At 38.6% G+C, this 26,939-nt stretch overlaps 1 protein-coding gene and 1 long non-coding RNA gene across 6 annotated transcripts in view; one reads left to right on the forward strand and one right to left on the reverse strand.

The window, feature by feature from the left end:
- LOC125636233 (uncharacterized) overlaps window positions 1-26,939 on the forward strand; it is a 57,593-nt gene that overhangs the window by 22,367 nt on the left and 8,287 nt on the right. For 3 of the 4 annotated variants that reach the window (XR_012668211.1, XR_012668212.1, XR_007356519.2), the window contains 3 exons: window positions 15,755-15,861; window positions 18,830-18,934; window positions 19,036-19,383. This is a non-coding gene — a long non-coding RNA (uncharacterized LOC125636233). Of the gene's footprint in view, window positions 1-15,754; window positions 15,862-18,829; window positions 18,935-19,035; window positions 19,384-26,939 lie in introns of those variants that run through there. The other variant, XR_007356517.2, reaches the window with a different exon arrangement.
- Window positions 1-26,939, reverse strand: part of GRK4 (G protein-coupled receptor kinase 4) — an 80,049-nt gene that overhangs the window by 17,666 nt on the left and 35,444 nt on the right. For both annotated transcript variants that reach the window (XM_048849073.2, XM_048849072.2), the window contains exons 5-9: window positions 24,687-24,787; window positions 20,093-20,185; window positions 18,905-18,968; window positions 18,375-18,515; window positions 11,671-11,861 (exon numbers count right to left, since the gene is read on the reverse strand). In XM_048849073.2, the coding sequence (XP_048705030.1) occupies window positions 11,671-11,861; window positions 18,375-18,515; window positions 18,905-18,968; window positions 20,093-20,185; window positions 24,687-24,787 (590 nt within the window). The remainder of the gene's footprint in view (window positions 1-11,670; window positions 11,862-18,374; window positions 18,516-18,904; window positions 18,969-20,092; window positions 20,186-24,686; window positions 24,788-26,939) is intronic.

The raw sequence follows: 26,939 nt of genomic DNA on the forward strand, positions 1-26,939 counted from the left end.
CACTTTCTACTTAACACAAATGTCTGAAGGATTTTTTCTGCGGAACGTATTAGCAAGTTTTGCATTAAATGTACTTCAGTTTGTTAAATTAAGAACATAGAATACTGAGTATTAGGGATGTCAAGCAATTAAAAAAATTAATTGTGATTAATCGCGCTGTTAAACATAATAAAATACCATTTATTTAAATATTTTGGGTGTTTTCTACATTTTCAAATATACTGATTTCAATTATAACAGAATACAAAGTGTACAGTGCTCACTTTATATTTATTTTGATTACAAATATTTGCACTGTAAAAAACAAAAGAGATAGTATTTTTCAATTCACCTAATACAAGTACTGTAGTACAATCTCTTTATCATGAAAGTTGAACTTAAAAATGTAGAATTATGGACAAAAAAATAACTGCATTCAAAAATAAAACAAAGTCCACTCTGCCCTATTTTTTGTTCAGCTAATCGCTCAGACAAACAAGTTTGTTTACATTTGCAGGAGATAATGCTGCCCGCTTCTTGTTCACAATGTCACCTGAAAGTGAGAACACGTGTTCTCATAGCACTGTTGTAGCTGGCGATTCATATGTCCCTTCATGCTTCAACTATGATTCCAGAGGACATGTGTCCATGCTGATGATGGGTTCTGCTCGATAACAATCCAAAGCAGTGCAGACCGATGCATGTTCATTTTCATCACCTGAGTCAGATGCCACCAGCAGAAGGTTGATTTTCTTTTTTGGTGGTTCGGGGTCTTTAGTTTCTGCATCAGAGTGTTGCTCTTTTAAGACTTCTGAATGCATGATCCACACCTCATCCCTCTCAGATTTTGGAAGGCACTTCAGATTCTTAAACCTTGGGTCATGGGCTGTAGCTATCTTTAGAAATCTTACATTGATACCTTCTTTGTGTTATGTCAAATCTGCAGTGAAAGTGTTCTTAAAATGAACAACATGTGCAGAGTCATCCTCTGAGACTACTATGACATGAAATATATGGCAGAATGCGCATAAAATAGAGCTGGAGACATACAATTCTCCCCCAAGGAGTTCAGTCACCAATTTAATTAACGCATTATTTGTTTAATGAGCGTCATCAGCATGGAAGCCTGTCCTCTGGAATGGTGGCCAAAGCATGAAGGGGCATACGAATGTTTAGCATAACTGGCATGTAAAAATACCTTGCAATGCCGGCTACAAAAGTCCCATATGCACACCTGTTGTCACTTTCTGGTGACACTGCAAATAAGAAGTTGGCAGCATTATCTCCCGTAAATATAAACAAACTTGCTTGTCTTAGCAATTGGCTAAACAAGCAGGACTGAGTGGACTTGTAGGGTCTAAAGTTTTGCATGGTTTTCTTTCTGAGTGCACTTATGGAACAAAAACAAAATCTATATTTGTAAGTTGCACTTTCACGATAAAGAGATTGCACTACAGTACTTGTATGAAGTGAATTGAAAAATACTGTTTATTTTTACAGTGCAAATATTTGTAATAAAAAATAAGAATATAAAGTGAGCACTGTACACTTTGTATTCTGTGTTGTAATTGAAATCAATATATTTGAAAATGTAGAAAAACATCCACAAATATTTAATAAATTTCAATTGGTATTCTATTGTTTAACAATGCAATTAAAACTGTGATTAATCATGATTCATTTTTTTCAGTTAATCGCGTGAGTTAACGGAGATTAATCGACATCCCTACTGAGTATACAAAATAGCAAAGAATTCTATTTTGTGTTGCAATTCTGTACTTAACCATAGTATGTTTTGCACTTGCCTTAAATACCATTGATAAACCATATGTAAAGATCTTCCCAATTAAAAAAAAGAGATTTATAAAGACGCATAAAATGTTTGACAGGGTTCCTTCCCCACTCTGAACTTTAGGGTACAGATGTGGGGACCCGCATGAAAGACCCCCTAAGCTTATTCTTACCAGCTTAGGTTAAAAACTTCCCCAAGGTACAAATTTTGCCTTGTCCTTGAACTGTATGCTGCCACCACCAAGCGTTTTAAACAAAGAACGGGGAAGAGACCACTTGGAGATATCTTCCTCCCAGAATATCCCCCCCAAGCCCTACACACCCCCTTTCCTGGAGAGGCTTGAGAATAATATCCTAACCAATTTGTTACAAAATCATCAGAGGCCCAAACTCCTGCATCTTGGAACAATAGAAAAATCAGTCAGGTTCTTAAAAGAAGGATTTTATTTTTTTAAAAAAATGGTAAAAATCATTTCTGTAAAATCGGGATGGAAAATACTTTACAGGGTATTCAGATTCAAAACACAGAGGATCCCCCTCTGGGCAAAACCTTAAAGTTACAGAAAACAGGAATAAACCTCCCTCTTAACACAGGGAAAATTCACATAAAACAACAGATAAACTAATCCGCCTTGCCTGTCTTACCTATACTGGTTGCAATATTGGAGACTTGGATTAGGATGGGTTGGAGAAGATGGATTTCTGTCTGGCCTCTCTCAGTCCCAAGAGAACAACCACGTAAACAAAGAGCACAAAACAAAAGCCTTCTCCCCCCCACCCCAAGATTTGAAAGTATTTTGTTCCCTTATTGGTCCTTTGGGTCAGGCGCCAGCCAGGTTAGCTGAGCTTCTTAACCCTTTACAGGTAACAGGATGTTGCCTCTGGCCAGGAGGGATTTTATAGCACTGTATACAGCAAGGTAGTTACCCTTCCCTTTATATTTATGACAATGTTAAGTTATGTTGTAAATTGATTCCACTTTTCATAGCATAAAGACAACACACACACTAAAACAGAAAACTTAATATAGGTATAATTCTCATTAAGAGATAATATCTAAAACCATATCAACAGCACAAATTTTTAATAAATTGTAATAATTGTAATAAATAAGGACAATTCTGAATAAAAGAAGATGATGCATTGAACAATTTAGATCAAATTAAATCTGGTAACACTTCAAGATTCATATTCACAAATTAACCCATTTCTCGGCAGTACATCTTCATTTCATTATTCTTAGAATAATGGTGATGTACATTTGCTCATGTTCAAGTTTTACTGAGTATATAATCAGTGAGATCAGATAGATGAAGATTATTTACGAGATCAACAAATCAGTGTAGTCAGTGCAATATTTTTCTCTAAGTAAATGAAGATTAAAAACAAACACATGGCAAAGGATTAAAACAATGTGATTTAAAACCATGATTTTGAACCTGTGGTCCTTGGACACCTGGGGTTCCACAGACGATGTCTAAGGGATCCATGAAAGGTAACGATGAAAATAAAGTTTCAAATTCCACAAAAGACATTCAATTTTTCTGATCAATCAAAAGTATATGAATACCCCCACCTACCGGTCAAAATCTAGAAGTGTTGTCGTTACCATAGAAGCTCACAGTTTAGTGCCTTTTCTCACACTGTGTCAAATGCCATGCCTAGCACATGCAACATTTATAATTACATTTGGTTCAATCAGTTTTAACCCTAAGACTTCTGTGGTCGGGGCCCATGCACCACTGGTTGAATTTCCAAAGAGGTCCTCGGTTTGGAATTTTTTTAGGGGTCAACAAATGAAAAAAAAGGGTTGAAAACCACAGATTTAAGAGACTACAAAGATAATGGTGGTCAGAAGGTAGTGATTTGGAAGGCATTTCTGTTTCACATAGAGAAAGTTAAGAATATTTTTTAAAGACTGCATAAATTTTAGGCTGAAAAACCTAATCTCCTTTAAGAATTCGAATCTGTTTAGAATTTACATGCCATAGTTTACACTATGATACTACAAACACAGTACTCTCTGCCTAATTGGGACAACTCCCAGGGAACTGATGAAAACCTAACCATACTTAATAGCAATGACTGTTGTTTAATGGGGATAGTAATTAATTTCTGGCATGATTTTGACAGCCATTAGCTCAAGAAATACTGGAGCTACAATCCAGCTGTTGAATGGTGCCTAAGATGAGTTTCCAGGCCTGGTGGTTTATGAGATATTGGACTTTGGAGCCGATGGTGCTTTTTCTTCTTGGGCTGCTCTTATTTGAGACAGCAGCTTTTTTTTTTTTATGCCGTGGCAACAGTCACCATCCTTGCTGGAAACACAGGCCCCAATCCTGCATTGTGATCCCTGAGTAAGTAACACTTCACTTGAATGGACCACAATATAGGATCAGGGCCGCAGCAGGCAACTTTAATATTGGGAATGGAGACCTCATGACTGGACTTTTTTCTGCAGCCAGGGAAATGTGAGAAGATCGTAAGAGGCATAGAAGTAAAACTGGATTTTAAAAAAATAAATACTAGAAATTACACAAGGGCTGGTTCTGTGGCCATTATGTTCTACATGGAAGCACACGTATAAAAACCCAAACCATCACAAAGACTACACAAAAACCCAGCTGCACCTTAATGTTGGATAAGTGAATTAAAATCCCTGGATGAAAGGTGCTGTAAGTACAGAATATTGTTAATATTCCTGCTTAATTGGGGCACATTTCAGTGATTTAGTGATATGCAAAGGACAGAACTAGCATGAGAAACATGGTAAAGATATAAGCATCACTAAAAGCAGTTTTCAGTCCTCCTTTGCTGTGATAAGTGTACAGAGTGATCCCATGTCCTGGAAAACCAGGAATGTCCTTGTTTTCAGGACCTGTGCATGTATGTTTTTTCAAAGCAGTGTTCTGTCCCAGTTTTTGTAACCCCGTGAAGACTCTGAGCAGCTGCAGGAGTTGTTAGCCAGCAAGGCTGGACACTAGGTTATCAAGTGCAGGGACCAGCTACCAACAGGCTGGCCACATACTGCCATGTTTCCTTCCTCTTCCATGAGCATGACAGACAGATCCTCTTGAAATCCTGGACTCTTTGAGGGCTAGTGCAGTTTCCTGGTCTTGTTTACAAAAGCTCTCTCTCCCCCTCCTTCCCAGGCACATAATCCTATTTCAAAGATGCTCGTAACCCTACTACACTGAACCAGGAACAGGACTGTAGGAGAGAAAGGGAAGCAAGTTGTAATCCTTTCTTTCATAAGTACAGCTTTTTTCTTGGAAAAAATCTGGTCACCCTTATCTAGTCAGGAGATGTCAGAACAGCTTCACGACTGCTTATCTTGGCTGTTAGCTTGCTTTTACGTGCCAACAGCTTATGGTGATATGCTATGCAGAGAGTCTCACAGCTGCCACCAAGCAGGCTCATTCCCAATGCAGGTAGTGCCCTCCTCCCAACTCTGGGCTATCCTTTAAAACACAATGGGCCCCTGTAGCTTGACAACAATATTACTATCACTCTCTAAAGAAAGAAAAGGAGTACTTGTGGCACCTTAGAGTGACTAACAAATTTATCTTGAGCATAAGCTTTCGTGAGCTACAGCTCACTTCATCGGATGCATGTAGTGGAAAATACAGTGGGGAGATTTTATATACATAGAGAACATGAAACAATGGGTGTTACCATACACACTGTAACAAGAATGATCAGGTAAGGTTAGCTATTACCAGCAGGAGAGCGGAGGGAGAAAAAACCTTTTGTAGTGAGGTTCCCTGCCCCTCCCCTTCCCTCCCGCTGGTCATAGCTCACCTGACCTGATCACTCTTGTTACAGTGTGTATGGTAATTTTGACCATTTAACATTTTATTTTAAAATATAAAGTTATTTGGAAATTGAATAAAATAAATTGAAATTTGCTGTGTTTCAGTGTTAGTGAATCTGCATTTTTTTTTTTTTGCCAAAAACAAAACAAAAAAACCCATGACTTTCAGTCAAAAAGTTTCACTCTGTCATTGGTGATGAGCAAGGTGTCCTAATAAAGAAAATTATATGGGTTCAAGTTAATCCTGCTACTTTAGAGACTAAGAAACGAACAGAATACCACAATGCTTTCAGCTCCTCCTGAAGGAATTGCATTAGCAATTGAAGATAAAATCATTCCCAGAGGTGTGTAGACATTGATTCTGGACATACAACAATGAATTTTGGCACTGCAAGTTGCTGTATAGGTCTAAGAGCAATTCTGGTTAAGCAAAATGTGTTAAGATCAGTTCAGTTTTCTTCCATTGCACACTACGGGCCCATCTGCACTGAGAAACTCAATTTTAAGAGTGTTGAGCACCCTCACTGAACTCCATTTAAAGTGAATAGAAGCTACAAGAGTTTGCGAGCTCTGGAAAGTCAGGCTTTAGATAATTATACTAGATAAACAGCAGTAAAACCAATCTGGACTACAACATAACATTATTATTATTCGTCTTATCTGACTGCCTAGGAGTCCCAGTCATGGATCAGGCCCCATTGTGCTAGGCACTGTATGAACACAGAACAAAATGACAATCCCTGTTCCAAAGAGATTACAATCTTGATCTTGTTCCAGTTTTCAAGATCAGTTCTTGAAAAGCTTTTGAAGTGAAAAATGTTGCAGTTTTATTGTGTGTTAAGAATGGAGCTGAAGTTAACAGTTAATGGCCTCCAGAATGCTTTCCATGTAGCTAAAGGAGGAGCGCACTGTTTCATAAATTTATTGATGAACATTCCTCCCGTCCCAACCAAGTACAAGTCACCACTGGAAAATTCTTGTGATAGGTTATTGAAATAAAGTGGGCACAGTCCACTATCTAAAAAGAGGATGATTTTTTTCAGTGTAGGTATGTATGCCTAAACAAGGTAATGCTACTGATTTCAATTTGATTCATATCAGGGATTACTCACATGTAGAGAGTGGCAATGCACAAGAAGATTCAAGCTCTCTCAGATGGTCAGCACAATTCTAGATGACAAATGAGTGAAGTAAAATATTTATGAATTAAATGGTCCAATTCTACAATGTGCTGAGCATCCTGAACTACCAATTAAATCCATGGCAGTTGAGGGCACTCTGTTTCTTTCAGGGTCAGGATCATGGTTTGTGAAGAGTTGTGGCATCTTTAAGGCAGAAAAAGCATTAAGAAAGATAAATAGATTTTATGAAATTGGACTACAGATGTCTTAGTGTATAATAATCAATGTAAGCAGAAGATTTTAAGTGCACCCTGCCCCCCAACTCCCTGCACCTCGCACCCCTCCTGCACCCCAACTCCCTGCCCTGAGCCCCCTGCCACACCCTGCACCCCCTGCTCTGAGTTCCACCGCACCCTGCACCCCAACTCCCTGCCCTGAGCCCCGTTGTACCCCACACCCCTCCTGCACCCCAACCCCCTGCCCTGAGTTCCCTCCCACAGTCCACACCTCTCCTGTGCCCCTGCTGAGCCCCCTCCTGCACCCCAACCCCCTTCTCCGAGCATCCTCATACACCCCACACCCCTTCTCTGCCCCAATCCCTTGCCCTAAGCTCATTCCTGCACACTGCACCCCCTCCCACATCCCGCACTCCCTCCCACACCCCAACCCCCTGCCCCAGCCCTGCATACAATTTCCCCACCCAGATGTGGCCCTCGGCCCAAAAAGTTTGCCCACCCCGATCTACTCTCAGATATTATTTTAAAAGCTAACAGCAATAGAGGACCTTCTGTGCTGGAGGAAAGTGTAGAGAGGTAGAGCATGTTAATTATTGCAGTTGGAGAAGAAAACGAATTTGTAAAAAACAAACTGGACTCAACTGAAAACCAAGTCAAGTTACATGAAGAGGATTATGGATTTTTCCACCAAATCTTGTGTGGAGGAAGTCAAATTATCTGTATAAATTTCTTCAAACTGACTGCCTTACGTTTTAGGCTTTACCATTTCCACATAGATAGATTCCTATTAAGAAATCAGAAAGCTCAAGAATTAAACACAGGCTTTTAATCACCACAAAATGCAAGTGACCTATGTTCTGAACATAGCTGTGGAAACGGATTATATTTTCTACATGATTTCTATAATCAGATTTTACAATTACTATATTCCTGATTCTATAAAGAAAAGCATTTGAAAACACTAATCAATTAACATTTTTTAGGGGTAGCTTCTTCCCTGACAGGTACAGTATATCAAAACAACAAACCTCTTTCTGCTTTAGATGAAACTGACCATTTTATATTGAAGAAGGGGAGAGAGATTTGATAGAGTCCACATTGCAGTCATAATATCATCCAGATATTTTCTAGTTTTATTCCACAGGGATCACTGAATGTCAGACCTTATTTCCAAATGCCTACTTTGTTGACCATTTACACTGCTTTACCAAGTCTTACACTGTGCTGCATAGATAGTATAAGTATTAGGACTGAACGTAAGTAGTTTTCCTGAATGTGTGCAAATTATCCAATATATGGATGTGTACTTATCTCTGCTCATTGGTTCTCTTACATATGAAGAAATGCAGAAAGCAATAAGAACAGTTTTGGTTTCTGACTGGGACATAACTTTATCCTGAGTTATTTGCAGTGATATTCTGAAGGTACTGCACAGGAATGAGATTGTTGTTAAACATCAGACAGTTTTGCAAGACTGATGTCTCTAAGAAGCACTTATTTCATCAATTTCTATCATCATTTATTATATTGCATAAGGAAGTAGAGGGCTCAGACTCAAGCAAGAACATACAAGATTGTAGAATTTTTAACAGAAAATAACAAACAGGGATCCAACAAGCAGGTAAGGCTCAATCTCTTTCAGGTTATGTTAATATTTAACAAACTAGGTTCAAACACTCATCACAGCTTTTTATTTAACCCTGAGTTAAAGGATCCAGCCACAGGCCCTGTTGAGGTGGCAGCACTTCAGAAATGAGTCTCGCAGTCTCAACCTAGCTCGCTTCTTATGGTCATCTCAGAAACCACTAGACAATTTCACACAATTAACAGTGCCCGATCTATGACTCCGGGTGCTGTAGATTAGGATTAATATGTATCTGCAGATTTGGGTAGAAAAGAACATAACAATGGCCTTACTGGGTCAAACCATTAGTTCATCTAGCTTAGTATCCTCCCTTCTGACAGTGGCCAGTAACAAAAGTTTCAGAGGGAATGAACAAAATAGGGAAATTTATAGAGTGATCCCTGTCCTTCTGTCCCAGATTCTAGCAGTCAAAGATTTTGGGACACCCAGAGCATGGGGTTGCATCCCTGACCATCTTGGCCAATAGCTAATATCTTTCATGAACATGTCATTCTTTTTCCACCCTGTTATACTTTTGGCCTTCACAACATCCCCAGCAATGAGTTCCACAAGTTGCCTGAGCGTTGTGTGAAGTACTTCATTTTGTTTTTTTAAACCTGCTGTCTATTAATTTTATTAGGTGACCCCGGTTCTTGTGTTATGTTATTCACTTTCTCCACATCACTCATGATTTTATGGACCTCTACCATATCCCCCTTAATCATCTCTTTTCTAAACTAAACAGTCCACAACTTCTTAATCTCTCCTCATAGGGAAGTTGTTCCATACTCCTAATAATTTTTGTTGCCATTCTCTGTACTTTTTCCATTTCTAACATATCTTTTTTGAGATGAGGTGATCAGAACGGCATGCAGTATTCAAGGTATGGGTATACCATGGATTTATATAGTGGCATTATGATATTTTCAGTCTTATTATCTATCCCTTTCCTAATGGTTCCTAACATTCTGTTAGCTTTTTTGACTGCTGCAGCACATAGAGCAGATGTTTTCAGAGAGCTATCCACAATGACTCCAAGATCTCTTTCTTGAGCAGTAACATAATTTAGACCCCACCACCTTGTATGTATAGTTGGGATTATGTTTTCCAATGTGAATTACTTTGTATTTATCAACACTGAATTTCATCTGCCATTTTGTTGCCCAGTTACAAAGGGATCTCACAAAACTGGGTAACCCTTTGGTCAGCTTTGGAGTGAACTATCTTGAGTAATTTGGTATCATCTGCATATTTGCTACTTCACTGTTTACCCCCTTTTTCAGATCATTTATGAATATGTTGATCTGCCCTGGTTCCAGTACAGATCCTTGGGGGATCCCGCTATTTACCAATCTCCATTGCGAAAACTGACCATTTATTCCTTCACTTTAACCAAATATTTGTTTTAACCCTATCTTTTAATCAGTTACTGATCCATGAGAGAACCTTTCCTATTAGCCATGATTACTTATTTTGCTTAAGAGCCTTTGATGTGGGACCTTGTCAAAGGCTTTCTGAAACTCCAATTACACTATATCAACTGGATCACCTTGTTCGCATGTTTACCGATACCCTGAAAGAATTCTCGTGAACTTGTGAGGCATAATTTCTCTTTACATGCCTCTTTCCCAAAATATCATGTTAATATGTGTCTGATAATTCTGTTCATTATGATCATTTCAACCAGTTTGTCTGGCAATGAAGTTAGGCTTACTAGCCTGTAACTGCCAGGATTGCATCTCAAACCTTTTTAAAAAAATCAGTGTTGCATTAGTTACCCGCCAGTCATCTGGTACACAAAGCTGATTTAATAAGAGGGTACGTACCACAGTTAGTAGTTCAATTACATGCATGAGTTCCTTCAGAACTCTTCAGAGAATACCATTTGGTCCTGGTGACTTATTACCATTTAATTTAAAACTTGCTCAGCATCTAATGAAAGCTATTGCAATTGTCATCCACTTCCATAAATGCTCTTTTCACTCAAACCATTTAAAAAAGGAAAAGGATTCAAATGCTGTTTATGAATAATTGACAGACTACTGCTTAATTAACTGAGAAACACACTAGTATAGATATAGACAGTAGAAAAGCCTACTCGTTGTTAGGATAAACTAACCCAGTATGGAAGAAACCTCAATAGTTATATACTATTAAAGAAAATAAGTTGAAGTACTTTCAAATTAAAAGTAATATTAAGGGAAGAAGGATGATTTTGTAGTGAAGCCACAAGTCTGAAAGACCTGGATTTTATCTCTGACTCTGCCACTGACTTCCTGTAATACCTTGGGTATTTGACCTTTGCAAGTCATTTGACCTTTGCATGTCTCAGTGTCTTCCCCTTTCCCAACACTTTATCTATGAGGAAAAGATCCCCCTTTTTTATAATTTTATGCACACATTCACAATCCCAGCTTATACTAGGTGCTTTACAGAACAAATAAAGAAGTAAGAGCCTTGATCCAAAGTGTTTACAATTGAGTTTATCCTCATTCATTGCAGCACATCTGAAGTACAGCAGAGGTTAATGACAGACACAGATCATAGCAATAAAGTCACATGGTTATTCAGTTATGCTAGGTGCACATCTTGATGGTTCAGTTAATTTAATAAAAACAATGTTTTGTGTGAGACAGAGCCTGGCCTAGGAATTATATAAGAGATATTTCAGATGGGTGCCATGGTAAGTGGCATTCCCCAGTTGTACAGCATTCCCCACCACTGAATTTGTACTTGCAGGGATCTCCTCTCTCTACATCTGAATATTGCTATGTCCCTGACACGCATCATTTTCCAGGGAGAATTCTTCCATTATTTTATAATAGTCAACCATGGATTGATGCTTATTTTAAATGTATACAGACTTTTTGGATAAGAATTTTAACAGAAGAGGGATTAGGAAACAGAATTTCCAATTCCAATTCCCACCACAGTCAGAAAAAAAAATAATGCACAATTCAATGGAACTACTAGATCATTAGCACACAGAAATAGGTATACAAAATAACTTAACAGCTTTGAAGCAAGAAAAGTCAATTTAATCCTATATGCAAACATGCAGAGTTGACAAGTTTCAAGGCATACATTATTGCAGTTAACACTTACCTGTAAACAATTCTCTCTCTGTGTAAGTCCTCCAAGCCGCAGCACAGCTCTGCAGCATAGAAAACAGCCCTTTCTTCATCAAAGCCAGGATTTCCCATGTTGTAAATGTGAAACTTCAAATCCCCTCCATTCATAATGGTTAATACTAAACAAAGGGCATCTTTAGTCTCATAGGTGTAGGATAAACTAACCTAAAGACAAAAAATACTTGTTGGTTCATTCATGACCCCCAATTTCATCCCTTCTTTCTAATTCAGTCAGTAGATAGTACTTTTATAATCAACCAATTAGGCAATAGGTTAACTCTGCCAATGTTATGTTTTGGACAACCAGCTATTTTAATTTTCCAGAGAATATGGGAAAAACCCCAAACAATCACCATTGTTAATTTTGGGGCAAAAGAATCCAAGCTGATCATCAGCCAAGACCAATACAGACTAACACGGCTGTTACTCTGAAACCTGACAGTATGATAAAAACTTGTACAGGAGAATGGCTTATGCCCCCTGAAACACCACCCAGACACTGGATCTCTTATTGACAGTGCTCTTCAGTTTTCAGTCCACATGGATGAAGATAATAACTTGCACACAGAATACCTTTCCATGTACACTCAGAAATGAGTAATCACTGTTTCTAAAAAGTGAGACTTAGAGAAACACAGAGAGCTGTAAATTGCCCCAAGTCTGACAGAGTCAATGACAGACCAAGGTATATAACCCAGAATGCCCAACTTCAAGTCCCTTACTCTAGTGGCTAGAGTAGTAATTTCCTTTCTTGATAACAGCACCCTTTAACCGTGAAATGAAGAGCTGCACGAAGTCAAGCATAGTATCTCCTTTCATTGGTTAGCTGGAGGCACAGTATCCAGAATGAGGCACCAGCAGGGCAGACAGAGAAGTGAAAAAGTCATAGGGGGAGGAGGAGACAAATGAAATAAAAATACAAAAAGTGGAAAAAAGCTACATCAGAACTGCCACAGGAGTCTGTATAGCATCCTGCATACAAAATACATCTCAAAATGTTTGCTTAAATTCAGTACAAACAGAAACACACATCATACATTGTCCAAGAAGTGAGGTGTGGACAGTATGGTAAATAAAAGTGAAACACTCAGTTATAAAGCCAATATAAAGCCAGACACTTAAGGTATGTCTACACTGCAATTAAAAACCCGCAGCTGGCCTGTGCCAGCTGACTCAGGCTCATGGGGCTTGTGCTGCAAGGCTGTTTCATTGCAGTGTAGACTTCCAGGTTCAAACACTCAAGGACCCTGCAAGGTGGGAGAGTCCTAGAGCCTGGGCTCCAACCTGAACCCGGAAGTCTACGCTACAATGAAACAGCCCTGTGGCCCGAGCCCTGCAAGCCTGAGTCAACTGGCACAGGCCAGCTGCACGTGTCTAATTGCAGTGTAGACAGACCTTAAGAGCCACAAACAAGAAGAGATTATGTGCTTTCAGAGATCTTTCCAGAGATAAAAAGTTGATGAGATGAAGAAATATAGGGACGTTGTTCCAGACCACAGAACTGAAGAAGGAAGCCTAGTATCTATGGCAAGATTGTGCGAAAAAGAGGTAAAACTAGAGACACACCCTGTGGCTATTTCTAGACTAGAATTCTTGCTGAGGCTGGTACTCAAGTTAACTGGCAATTAAATGACTTGACACCACAAATATTTGTTCCAGTAAACAGAACATTGTGGCTTACCCTAGAATTCAGTGGGTCTTGATTAGCATTTACAAATTAGAGATAACTGGCAGTTGATTAACTTGCAGTAAAATCTCTAGCCTAGACATAGCCTGTGTGTGAAGCAAGTCTGTGGAAATATTTAAAAATGCAGAAGGCAGTTTTAAACTGGATCCTATTCAATGTACACGTGCAGTGGCAATTTTCCTATCAAAACTGTGTCTCATTCATATTCCTCATCCTGCCCATGTGCTATATGTGTTGATGTTAGTGCATGTTTGGGAAACTCAGCTATTCCTTAGTTCCTCAAGGTGCAGCAAGTCAGAAGATTTTATTTGCTTCATGTGCGAAACACTTTGAGATGTCTTCCTACACAAAAACCTGGGCAATAAGGTGACTGGCTAACAGACGTACAGATGGTTAGGCTGATATATCTATGCAACAGATAAACTAGGTTAGAACCAAGTTGCAGCCTGATAATCCCATTCTAGCCCTGACTGTAAGTAGAGTTGACATGTGATACAACCACATATTAGAAATAGTGTGTCAAATAAGGGCAAAAGTCAAATGCAGAGTCAGTCATCTTATAACCTTATATCTGCAATGTAGACAGGTCTTTACGGTGCTCTGCTATTCCCACTAGACAAATGCAACTCCCAAGTGAAATGAAGTTGGAACTACCCTCTAATTCTTTCACGTATAAATCCCATGAGAGGGAGATTCAATATTACATATTTTATTTCTCAGAGACAGACAGAATGGTGGCTACCCTTATCAATTTTTCAGGATTCTATATTGACAAATTCTATGATGCATGAGTTAGTCTTTAAAGTTAACTGGCCTTCATTTTAAAGGACTTGAACATTTTAGCTTTTATAGGTAGCTAAATGCTCATTACTATGAACAGATGAGATTAGCATTGGTCACAGAATGGAAAGAGAGTCAATATTAATAGATTAAAGGCAGAGGGAACATTATCTAATTTACTCTCCGGCATAAAAAACACCATAGAATTTTTCCTGTGATTCTTGTATCAAATCCAATAACATCTGTTTGAGCAAAAGCATATATTTTTGAAAGACATATTTATTCTTGTCAAAAGATGGATAATCTATCACATCCCCAGGTAAATTGTTCTAACAGTAAATTATGCTCACTTAAAAATGTGCACCTTATTTCTAGTCTGAAGTTGTCTAGCTTCAGGTTTCCAGCCATTATATTATACCTGGTCTACTAAATTAAAGAGCAATTTTTTTCCCCATGTAGATACTTTTAAAATGTGATCAAATTACCTTTAAAACCTTTTATTGGATAAACTAAACTGATTGAGCTTCTTTAATCTCTCATTTTAAGGCTGCTTTTTAATTTTTTTTTTCCAGTTTGCCAACATAGTTTTTAAAAAGTGTTGAGACCAGACTGGACATAATCAGAGTAGATAAAAAATATTTTTTAATTTGAAAATTGGATTTGTTTAAAATGAAATTAATTTCTTTTTAAAAAATAAACCTGTTTAAAATTATATTTGAAATGACAATCTCTGTTAAGGTCTAAACTTAATATAATGTATTCAAATAAAAAAAATATACTGCATTAATCTATTACTTCTAAAAACTTGATGGATATGTGGTCAAATTTTCAAAGAGATATTTAAGTACCTGATGAAATCTTCAAAAGTCTCTGAACAGATTACGTGCCTAATGTCCATTGATTTCAATAGTAGTTAGGCACCTCCCCCAGTTTAGGCACTTTTGAAAAGCCCACTACGCAGCTAGGTTTTTAGGCACCTAAATACCTTTGAAAGCTGGCCCATTGTGATCAGATCATTGTGATCAGAAACAGTCAATTCACTAAACTACTATTAATTACCTGTTTAAAATATAAAAATAAAAAATAGTCAATTCACTAAAATACTGTTTTAAACCTGTTTAAAATTGTAATATTTACCTGTTTAAAATTATATTTGAAATGACAATCTCTGTTAAGGTCTAAACTTAATATAATGTATTCAAATAAAAAAATATACTGCATTAATGAACCCTTCTTTAGTTATACACATCAGAGAAAACCTCTAACTTCTGAGGTCAACTCAGCCTGCATTAAGTAAGTATTTGTATTATTTTCAGTCTTTACAATGGAAGTGAATCTGGATATTTACACTTTTCCAAATGCAAGTTCTTTCAGTTTCTGTTGTGTACAAAAGCTTTTGCCTTAATTATTTTTGGTTTCAGTTTAGCTAGTAGGTGCAGAGAGAATGTTTTCTTCATTTGTACTATTTCCTTTGAAGTCAAGTAACCAACTGAGAGATGATGAAGCAGGAAAGCTTGTTTTCCTCTTCCAACCTATAAACAAAAATCAGGTGGGAAGAGGATGAAACCAACCCGACACCTTTCTTTGACAGGGTAACAAACCTTGTGGATGGGGGCAGGGAGAAGCAGTCGATACCGTCTCCCATGACCTTCTCAGAAACAAACTAGGGAAATGCAACCTAGATGGAGCTACTATAAGGTGGGTGCATAACTGGTTGGAAAACTGTTCCCAAAGAGTAGTTATCAGTGGTTCACAGTCATGCTGGAAGGGCATAATGAGTGGGGTCCCACAGGGATCAATTCTGAGTCCAGTTCTGTTGAATATCTTCATCAATGATTTAGAAGATGGCACAGAGAGTACACTGAAAGTTTGCGGACAATACCAAGTTGGGAGGGAGGAGTTGCAAGTGCTTTGGAGGATAGGATTATAATTCAAAATGATCTGGACGAAATGGTCTGAAGTAAATAGGATGAAATTCAATAAGGACAAATGCAAAATACTCCATTTAGGAAGGAACAATCAATTGCACACATACAAAATAAGAAATGATTGTGTAGGAAGGAGTACTGCGGAAAGGGATCTGGGGGTCATAGTGGACCACAAGCTAAATATGGGTCAACAGTGTAACACTATTGCAAAAAAAGCAATCATTCTGGGATGTATTAGCAGGAGTGTTGTAAACAAGACACGAAAAGTAATTCTTCTGCTTTACTCTGCACTGATTAGGCCCCAACTGGAGTACTGTATCCAGTTGGGTTTGTTTAGTCTGGAAAAGAGAAGACTGAGAGGGTACATGATAAAAGGTTTTCAAGTACATAAAAGGTTGTTACAAGGAAGAAGGAGAAAAATCATTCTTCTTAACTGCTGAGGATAGGACAAGAAGCAATGAGCTTAAATTGCAGCAAGGAAGGTTTAGGTTGGACATTAGGAAAAACTTCTTAACTGTCAGTGTGGCTGAGCACTGGAATAAATTGCCCAGGGAGGTTGTGGAATCTCCATCATTGGAGATTTTTGAGAACAGGTTAGACAAACATCTCTCAGGGATGATCTAGAGAATACTTAGTCCTGCCATGAGTGCAGGGGACTGGACTAGATGACCTCTTGAGATCCCTTCCAGTCCTAGGATTATATGAATTAAAGTCACATTAGCATTTTAAAACTTTCATACAGGGAAGAGTGTTACGGTATAGGTGGATGTAGCAAGATCAAATAAAGTTTCAGTTTTAATATCCAGTGCAGCCTTATAACTTATACTTGCGGGAAAATGATTGTGGATTGTGAGCCTTGTCTTCACAGGCGGAAAAATATTATCCTTTATACAGGAATCTATTTACGCATGGCTTAAGATGCTAATGAGATTTCTTTGGCCAGCCTGGTTTCCCTTCTCTAAGCTACCAGAATTCTATGTTTGTTTAGAATAAAGTTTATCTTCTCCTATGCAGAATCTATAAAAGCAAAAACTTAGAAGCTCAAGCACTTTACAACTCTCTCTGAAACATAAAACAAAATACATCTATTAATGGATTTTAACGAGACATTTACCGATAGCTAATCTTTAAATAATAGCAATTCACTAATAAAGATAGATGATCCTAGCTGGAAAAACAGTTTTCTTAGCATATGTATTCCTTGTATTTTAGGCCATCACATCTGTTATTTAGTGATCAGGGCTGTGAGTTGATCATAATTTATTGGGAAATGTCATGGTGAAAGAGTTGAGACATGGAAATGATGTTGAGTTAAAAACCATCAGCACTCATACTTTTTAATTTATACCCAACACAGCTTTTCAATTTACCTCCCTTTCAACTGTATTGCATAGGCAGTGAGAACTTTCTGACATCGAAACTGCTGTAGAGCAGCTACTTTTCATAATTCTCTTAGCATGTATATGGCATTATAGTGATGAATGTGATTGAAATAGCTACAGATATAAGAAACAAATATATACATTTAAAAACTTAAATAGGTGATCTTATAGACCTTCGGGGAATTATAGTTCTCATTAGTATAGTATATTGTACTACCACTGTGTTGTCATTGACCTCCTGGTTCCCATGCAGTCTATGGTTGAACTCTGCAGCTCTCCATTATGACCTCTCAGTATTCATCCACTTACCATACTATTCACCCACAGCATTCAAAAGTCTTAAGAAGTTAAAAGTTGTGTATTTTTGTTGGGGAAAAAACTGATAGAATGGAAACCATGATTCCAATGAAAGTCAAAATAAAGGTCTAACCTCCCAAGTTGCTCAGGAATAGCAGTAGGATTCAGAAGAAGCAAGTATAGATTTGGGGAGAGGTGTGGAGCAATAAGACTAAGGAGAACATTACTAAATTGAGTGGCCATATTAGCAACCATTGGCTGCAGCAAAACTAGGATCACATTCCTCATTCAGATCACAGTCTGGCCCTCTTTTAAATAGGGAGAAATTTACCAGAATTATATACATTAACATAAGACAAAGCACCGTGGCTGTAGACTAGACAAAACTGATAGGCCAGAAATAACACATACATCCCACGCAGACCTAAAATGTACAGGGTAACATTGCAAAGATAATTGTGTAACTGAACTATTAAGCACAGTTGAGCTGATTTTAATTATGGAAGAGTATTGCTGACCAGCTGCCACTGGAAGAGATATGAATATAGTCAGGCCTATGAGAGACAAACTTGTATATTTCACAAGGCCAGAAATATATACTTACTACAAATCTACTATTCACTTTTTCTAAAATTCTTTTTTCATTTAATGCCATCGATTCTCCTTTTCTCTTCTTTATTCTCTTTTTTTCTAGCTTTTTACAAGCATACATTTTTCCTGTTGCCCGCACTTGGCAAGCACATACCTAATGGAAAGAGGAAAGATATGTCAGATGTATCAGATTTTAATACTGGAACAAAAACAGTTTTCTCTTTTCTAAACCCCCTCTGGAGCCAGAGGACAAGTAAAATACAGGAGAATCAATTAAACTGTTTCATGGGTGGACACACTGGGTTGTTTGTTTTTTGGGGGGTTTTTTGTAATAACCATGAAAAAAGAATTGCTACACAAACCAACTGTCTTGTTAGGTGCAAGTGTTTAAAAGTAAAAATGCTGCCTGTTCGGTTTGGTAAATTGACAAATTACAAATGATCTAATCAAATCTGTTATTTATTCAAGGAACGAAGAGTGTAAGTCACCTTTTCCCCGTGTTCAAGGAGTTGCAAACACAAGTAGAGATCTCACAGTACTCACCTCTCCAAATCCTCCTTTGCCTAGTACTCGGTAATGTCTAAATGTGTTCTTGGTTACTGGTTGCCTAATTGACAGAATGGAATAATTACTGGTCTCACTTCCAATTATATTTCTTTTTGTTTTTCTTTCAGAGCCCTGTTTGTTTCTGTTTCTTCCCTCTTTTCCTATATAACTTCCATGACCACCAGACTACCCAATGCCTTTCCTTCAGCTGAGTGGATGAAAGGATTAGAATACAAACTGAATACCAAAGGAAAGGTACTTTTGCTTATGGACACTAGCTCCCCCTTGTGGGAAGCAAGCAGTCACTACAAGCAGAATGAACGAAAATTTAGGATCTATGCCACCCCACCGCCATGCATGTTAGTTGTTCTTCTCATGCATGGTTTGTGAGGAGACAATGTTTCAAGCTGGGATTTTCAAGTGTTCACCGACTCAATTCTGTTCCCACTGAAGCCAATACAATTTTTACCACCTTGCTTGTTCTATGTTTCAGAGGTATTTGGTCTAGTTTTCCTCCTGCATCTACGTCTAGCTTGCTTAAGGTTTTTCCAGTAATAGAAGCCTACAGTGAAAATTATGGTTAGGCACCTAGGAGCCTAAAGGAGCAGGCTTGATTGTTCACTACTTTTGACATTCAGCAACTGCCACTGACCTCCCTGGAGCTTCTAGGTGACAGCTCTTCTGAAAAAATTCAGGCCACTTATTTAATAGCTTAAAATATGGATATAGGATCCTAAACATAGGCCCCTCTTTTAAAAATCTTGGTTGGGCAAGTCACTTAACCTGTGCCTCAATTAACCCACCTGTAAAACCAGCTAATTATTTGATCGTACAGTTGTCTGTAATGATTAATATAATTGTATTAGAATAGCACCCAAGGCACCAATCAAGCTCAGAACCCCATTGGGGGCTATCACTATACAAACACATAGAAAGATTTTTTAAAAGTTTAGAGTAGTTAAATGTAAAATGCTTTGAGGTCATTAAACAGATGCTTTAATTATTAATACAGTGTCTACTACAGCTCCACTTGTTTGTCATCTCATCAGCCCATTACACCTTGTCTTTTACACTGTATGTTCTTTGAGGCAGAGATTGTCATTTACTATATTTGTACAATGGGGCCCCAAGTTGGCTAGCTTTTGCGTACTACTGCAATAAGTGTTACGTATAAAAATACCTTACCTTTCCAACCATTTCCACTGTAAAAAATGGGAGAAATAGATGCTTTGTTGGTAAGCTTCAAATGGTGCTCCACTTAAATAATCCTGGATAACCCTGCAAAAACAATCCATGTTTATGTTGGTAGACTGGCGCTATCAGGGATGAGAAGCTAACCACTTCATTAGACACCAATTTACATGTATCAATTAATCTGGAGGAAGGTGGAGTGAACATATTACAGCACTACACAATGAGTTTACTGGTCCTGCCTCAGAGAGAGTGAGGAGTTAGTACAATTCCATTGAGAACTATGCCTGTAGGGTCACTAGTGAGTGCAGAGTAACAGATCTTGCTTATTTTAGCAGGAAAATTTAAAATAATTCTTGAGGAATTAGAGATCAAAATGACTGATGCATCAGTAGATCTAATTTTAAGGTGGCACGGGAGGTGAGACATCCCCGCATAAGCATGTCCTGTTTGGGGATTGCACGTAGAGGCCTGCACTCCCTTCCCGTTGACCATAAGGAGATCCAATTTTGGGACAAGAGGTGAGGGTGTCAGGTGTGGAGACAAAAACAGAAGCACTTCTGATCAGCTTTCCAAGGCAAGCCTGATCAGAGGATGTGGCTCACCTTGAGAGCTGGTATCATTGTCCTATCATGAGTACAGATGCAGTGATTTTAAAAGATGTCTGTACATCAACAGCATGGTACTATTGAAAGAGGGATGAGATTGCAATTTAGCTAGATCAAAAATCCTTGAAGAGCTCCCACTGTGCTTCTATTTTTTACCCACATGCATTCCTTTCCCAGAAAGTCTCCATCACCTATACCTTTACCAGAGATAGCATCAACATTAAAAAGAACAGGAGTACTTCTGGCACCTTAGAGACTAACAAATTTATTTGAGCATAAGCTTTCGTGGGCTACAGCCCACTTCATCGAATGCATGCAGTGGAAAATACAGTAGGACGATGTTATATACACAGAGAACATGAAACAATGGGTGTTACCATACACACTATAATGAGAGTGGTCAGTTAAGGTGAGCTATTACCAGCAGGAGAGGGAGGGGGGGGAAATAACAAAAAAACCACACACAGTCTATCAGGTTACATTACAACTGCCAAAAAACTTCATTGCAAAATTAGATCTCTGAAGACTCACAGGACAACTGACAAACACCTTTTAAATCAGAGTTATAAGCAGCACAGTTAACAAGGCCTTTGAATTCCCAGATGCAGGTCAATGATTCAAACGGAACAAAAGTATTTTGTGCCGTGAGATGAAACACTCTTTAAAGCACAGACTCTGGTTTGACATAGTTAACTGATTCAAAACAAGTACACTTAAAGGACTAATTGTTAATAGTTTAAACATGGATTTAAGGCAAAATTCTCCTTTTAAGATCAGTTTGCCACATTACAGAGAGAAATTATCTTTAAAATGTGATTAAGTACTCAATGATTTTTCCCGAATTCTTTTCCAGAATAATCCTGCTAGGCAGTGGGTGTGCTGAGAATGTTACTTATTAATACTAGACAATTGTTTCAGATGGGTTTTATCAAAACTGTTAAAGTGGTTTTGGAATACAAGTTCCATTGCTAAGGTGACAGGGTTGCAATGCACAGTTTTGCATCCACATCTTTCATTTACAGAATGCATGTAATTGTGCCCACTGAAGTAAATGCCTTTGCGTGGCGGGGAAAAAAATAAAAGCCCCTCTGTGTCTATGCAGAGCAGACAGGATCTCAATTTTTAAAGACCAATACAAAGTAATTGCCTAGCATACAAATTATCTGCCTCAGAAGAATATAGAGCTGAGTGGACCCTTTTCTGGGATTTGAACTTGGATCATTAAAACCACCCTTCCAAACCAGATGGTTAGGCCTCTACACCACTTCCCTCAAACTAAGCAACACAATGCAAGACAAGATAAAAGGTGAGAAAGCTTCATCTTCCTTGCTGAACACAGACATTCACTCAAAGTCCAAAAAAAGAGGTGGTCATCTGTTGAACTTCTTAGTAGTGTGTATTCTGTGTGTCTTTTTTTATTCTCAAATTATGCAGAGTATTTAGTTTTCAGTTGCATAAACTGTGACTCAAATGTTGCAGGCTTTCAGGCAGACATGATCAAGCATGCATAGAAGAACCAGTAATATTAGAAGCGTAAGGGCTCTAGGAGACCGAACATTTGTAAATATGTACAATCCTTTCAAGAAGAGTCCTTTGCCTGGTGTAGGTATCTGCAGTGTCACTGTATTACTTGAGAACAAAACAAGTTGTGGTAAATAGTCAGTAATATTAATCATGATTGCTCATTTAAAACGGATTTTCAACCACAATGTTGAAATACTGTTGTTGGCCACAGTCACATGGATTCTAAATAGGTATCCCTTTGTTTATCCCTGGACACTGCCAACTTGAAGTCTAGACAGTTTCCAAAAAAATTACTTAATAGAAGTTTGGGTATTACACAAGTCTTGATTTATGATTTTATACTTTTTTTTTTTAAAGGAAAGGAAAAATAGTTTCTCTCCTTTACTGAAGTAAAAAATAGTCCCCTACAAATGGGGGGGGGGGGGGGGGAGAGACAATGAAACTATACACAAAGTAAAACTGGAATAAAGAGAAATATTTTTCTCATCTATTTCAGATATAAAATCTTAGCTGTTACCATTAACATTTGGGTACAAAATTTCAGGAAGTAGTGTGATTTTTTTCTTAATCTGAGGTTTTTTAAATGCAGTAAATCAGAATATTTCCCTATCAATTTGATTGGTTCACAAGAACAAAAGAATTAAGAGAAATAGAAAGGCAGGTTAACTCTGCTGCCATGAACAGCCCTAAGGACTTCAGTTGGACATTGTGCAATCAGAATGCTCTGCCTCCATTAGATCACTTTAAAGAACAGGAGCCTTTATCCCTTCCCACCTTTTCCACAAATATATGGGATTCATACAGCTAAATTCCAGAAACGTAGTTATTCATCCCCTGAAGTTCAAAGAAATTTGTCCTAAACCACATTTAAATGTTTAGGATTTTTTTTATTTTAAATGATGAGCACTCCATCCCCTCCAGACTCCCCTTCCACCAGCAACTCAGACAGATCCCAAGTCATGATGCACAGTGAGGAGGCCTTCGATCCTCACCAACTGTGTCTGCAAAAGGAACATTTGCCTAGGTAAAGGTCTTCTAGCTTCCACCAGCCAATTTATTCTGATATACTGCTTTGTTTCAATAGAGGTGTAAGTTGCCACCATTTCCCACAGCCAGCCACTAGTGCAGGAGTGGCCAACCTGAGCCTGAGAAGGAGCCAGAATTTACTAATGTACATTGCCAAAGAGGCACAGTAACACGTCAACAGCCCCCGATCAGCTCCCCCACCCTGCTCCCAGCACCTTCCACCCACTGGCAGCTGCCAATCAGCACCTCCCAATCACCTGTTTTGTGGCATGCAGGAGGCTTGGATGGGGAGGGAGAGGAGCAAGGGCATAGCAGACTCAGGGGAGGGGACAGGAAGGGGTGGAGTGGGGGCAGAGCCTGTGGCAGAGATAGGGGTTGAGCAGTAAGCATCCCTCGGCACATTGGAAAGTTGGTGCCTGTAGCTCCAGGCCCGGAGTCAGTGCCTATACAAGGAGCCGCATATTAACTTCCAAAGAGCTGCATGTGGCTCCGGAGCCACAGGTTGGCCACCCCTGCACGAGTAGGTTCTTAAGAAGCAATAGTTTTTACTGTTCTTGAAGTGACAATCTCAGCTTCCAGAATCATATCTTGTCCTATTTGTCTGCTATCTTGAGATCAGAGCACTTCAAGGACAACCTAATGACTCTTGAGCTAGCAATGTAATTAGTATTGCCATCTGTCCTGAAAATTGTAGGACCATCCTGCTGTGTAAGCATTGGGCCTGCAATTCTTTCATAAACAAGCTGCTCCAATAAAGGATTTCCTAGCACAGTCTAAAAACAAGACAAGGAAACTGCCCTCAACACGTCTCTGTACATCTAAAATCCTGACTTGTAAGAGGAAAAATATACAGTTCTCCCACACTCAGCTTTTTGAACTTGTGAAAATACTTGCCTGGTAGCGTAGTGTGCTAAGTCATTATGGAGACTCCAAAAATGACTCCTAATTTAAAAAACGAAAGAGGGGATTTAACTCTGTTTTTAAGTGCGAATTTCATCAGTTTTAAAAGTGGAATCATTACTGAATCCTCAATAAATACTAAAAGGGGGCTGCAAACAACAACAGTTGCAGAACTTCCAGAAACCAAAAAACCTAGTTTTAGCTTGATAAATATGTTTTTGGTCTGTATGTATTCTGCTCTCGCATTGTATTAGTGTCCCAGATTATGTCTTTGGACACATTTGTGCAACTCCCATCAAAGTCAAAGGCACAGTAATAATCTCACTTCTGTTACAGCACAAAAGCAACTCTAAGAGCAACATGAGTGCTGAATACACTACACAGGAAAACAAAGAGCACTAGATTCCTGGTTGTGTCCTCACCAGAATTTCATCTGATATGTCCCTTTAAACTTTCCCTGTGACCTCCCTGGAAATACAAATTTTCAGTGTACTTTTAGCCAACATTTTTAGTCAACATTCATCACGTACCTAGTGCAGTCATTAAAAAGATCTTTGCAAGGGTTCTGCTCCAGTCTTGTTTTACATTCATTCACTGCATCCTGAGGTATTTCTGGTAAGTGGGCTGCAGACTTTACATGATACAAACCAAAAACAATAATAAAAACAATTAGTAATCTAACAAAGATAAAGAATCATAAAAATGTAGGGCTATAAGGGACCCTCCAGAGGTCAACTAGTCCATCCCCCTGCACCCAGGCAGGATCAAGTATATATAGATGATCCCTGAGGTCTTTGTCCAACAGGTTCTTAAAAACCTTCACTGATGGGGATTCCACAACCTCCTTTGGTAACCTAGCCCAGTAGGTAATTAGCCTTTATAATTAGAAAGTTCTTCCTAATATCTAACCTAATATCTCCTTTGCTACAGATTAAGCCCATTGCTTCTTGGCCCGTCTCCAGTGGACATGGAGAACAATGGATCACCATCCTCTTTATAAACAGGCCTTACAATACTTGAAGGCTTATCAGGTCCCCCAATCAGTCTTCTTTCCTCAAGAATAAAATATGCCCAGTTTTTTTAACCTTTCCTCATAGACTTGTTTTTAATAATATCATTTTTGTTGCTCTGGACTATCTCCAATTTGTCCACATCCTTCCTAACATGTGGGACCCAAAACTGGACACAGTATTCCAGCAAAGGTCTCACTAATGCTGAGGATAGCCAGGACATTTACCACCCACGTCTTACACATGACACTCCTATTAATACATGGTATTAGGTTGTTTTTTTTTTTCCCCAGCTGCATCACATTGTTGGCTCATGTTTTATTTGTGATACACTATACTCCCCTGATCTTTTTCAGTAGACTACAGTAAAAGCTGTTTTATCTGGAATGTTGGGGAAATGGGGGGTGCCAGTAAGTGAAAAATGCCAGTTAACAAAAAGGGAGGGAGTTCGGGTGCAGGAGGGGGTGCGGAGAGGGTTGGAGCACCCTCAGTCTTTGCAGTTCATCCTAATTGAATGACCTCAGTTGGCTCCCCTGGAAATCCGGTCACACTGGTTCAGAGAGCTTTCTAGTTGGTGAAGTGCCGGATAAAACAGCTTTTACTGTACCTCCCAGCCAATTATTCTCCATTTTCTATTTGCACATTTGATTTTTGTTTCTTAAGGCTATGTCTATATTTACAACAGTGTGCAGTGTACATACACGGCATGCCCTTGAGCACAGGTACAAATAGCAGTGTAGAAAGTGAGGCACTGCTTAGATGAGTTGAGTACAGACAGGATGCCAGAACAGTATGGTCTTTCAACCAGTTTTGCACCCACCTTATATTTATTTCATCCAGACCTCATTTCCCCAGTTTGCTTATGAGTATGTCATGTTGGACTGTGTCAAAGGCCTTACCAAAAATCAATATATATTACGCCTGCTGCTTCCCCCCATCCACTAGGCCGGTAACCTTATCAGGTTTGTTTGGCATGATTTGTTCTTGACAAATTCATGTTGGCTATTACTTATTATCCTATTATCATTTTGTAGGCACGTAGAGAATTGTTTAATAATTTGTTCCACTATCTTTCCAGGAATTGAAGTTAAGCTGACTGGCCCATAATTCCCCAGTCATCTTTAAAAAGAGGAACAAGAGATGTGCTGTGTTTGCCTTTCTCCAGTCCTCACCCATCCTCCACAAGTTCTCAAAGATAATTGCTAAGAGTTACGAGACTGCTGCAGCTAGTTTCCTAAGTACCCTAGGGTGAATTTCATCAGGCCCTGTCAACTTGACTACATCTAACTTATCTAAATAATATTCTTTAACTTTATCTTTCCCTAATCTGGCTGGGTTTCTTCCCCTTTGTTGTTAGTATTAATTGTGTTATGCATCTGGTCACAATTAACCTTTTAGCGAAGACTGAAGCAAAACAGGCATTAAACACCTCAGCCTTCTTGATATCATCTGTAGCTCTCCTTTTCTGCTAAGCAGAGGACCTACACTTTCCTTCATCTTTCTCTCATTCCTAATGTATTTAAAGAACCTCTTCTTATTGGCCTTTTATGTCCCTTGCCAGGCACAACTCATTTTGTGCCTTAGCTTTTCTGATTTTGTCCCTTCATGCTTGTGCCATTTTTTCTGTACTCCTTAGCAATTCACCCATATTTCTACTTTTGTGAGACAGTTTTTCACTTTCAGGTTATTAAAGAGTTCCTGATGCAGCCATATTGGCTTCTAACTATTCTTCCTATCTTTTCTTTGAATTGGGATAGTTTGCAGTTGTACTTT

The sequence above is a fragment of the Caretta caretta genome, chromosome 4, assembly GCF_965140235.1.
Source record: "Caretta caretta isolate rCarCar2 chromosome 4, rCarCar1.hap1, whole genome shotgun sequence".
NCBI classification, from domain to species: Eukaryota; Metazoa; Chordata; order Testudines; family Cheloniidae; genus Caretta; species Caretta caretta.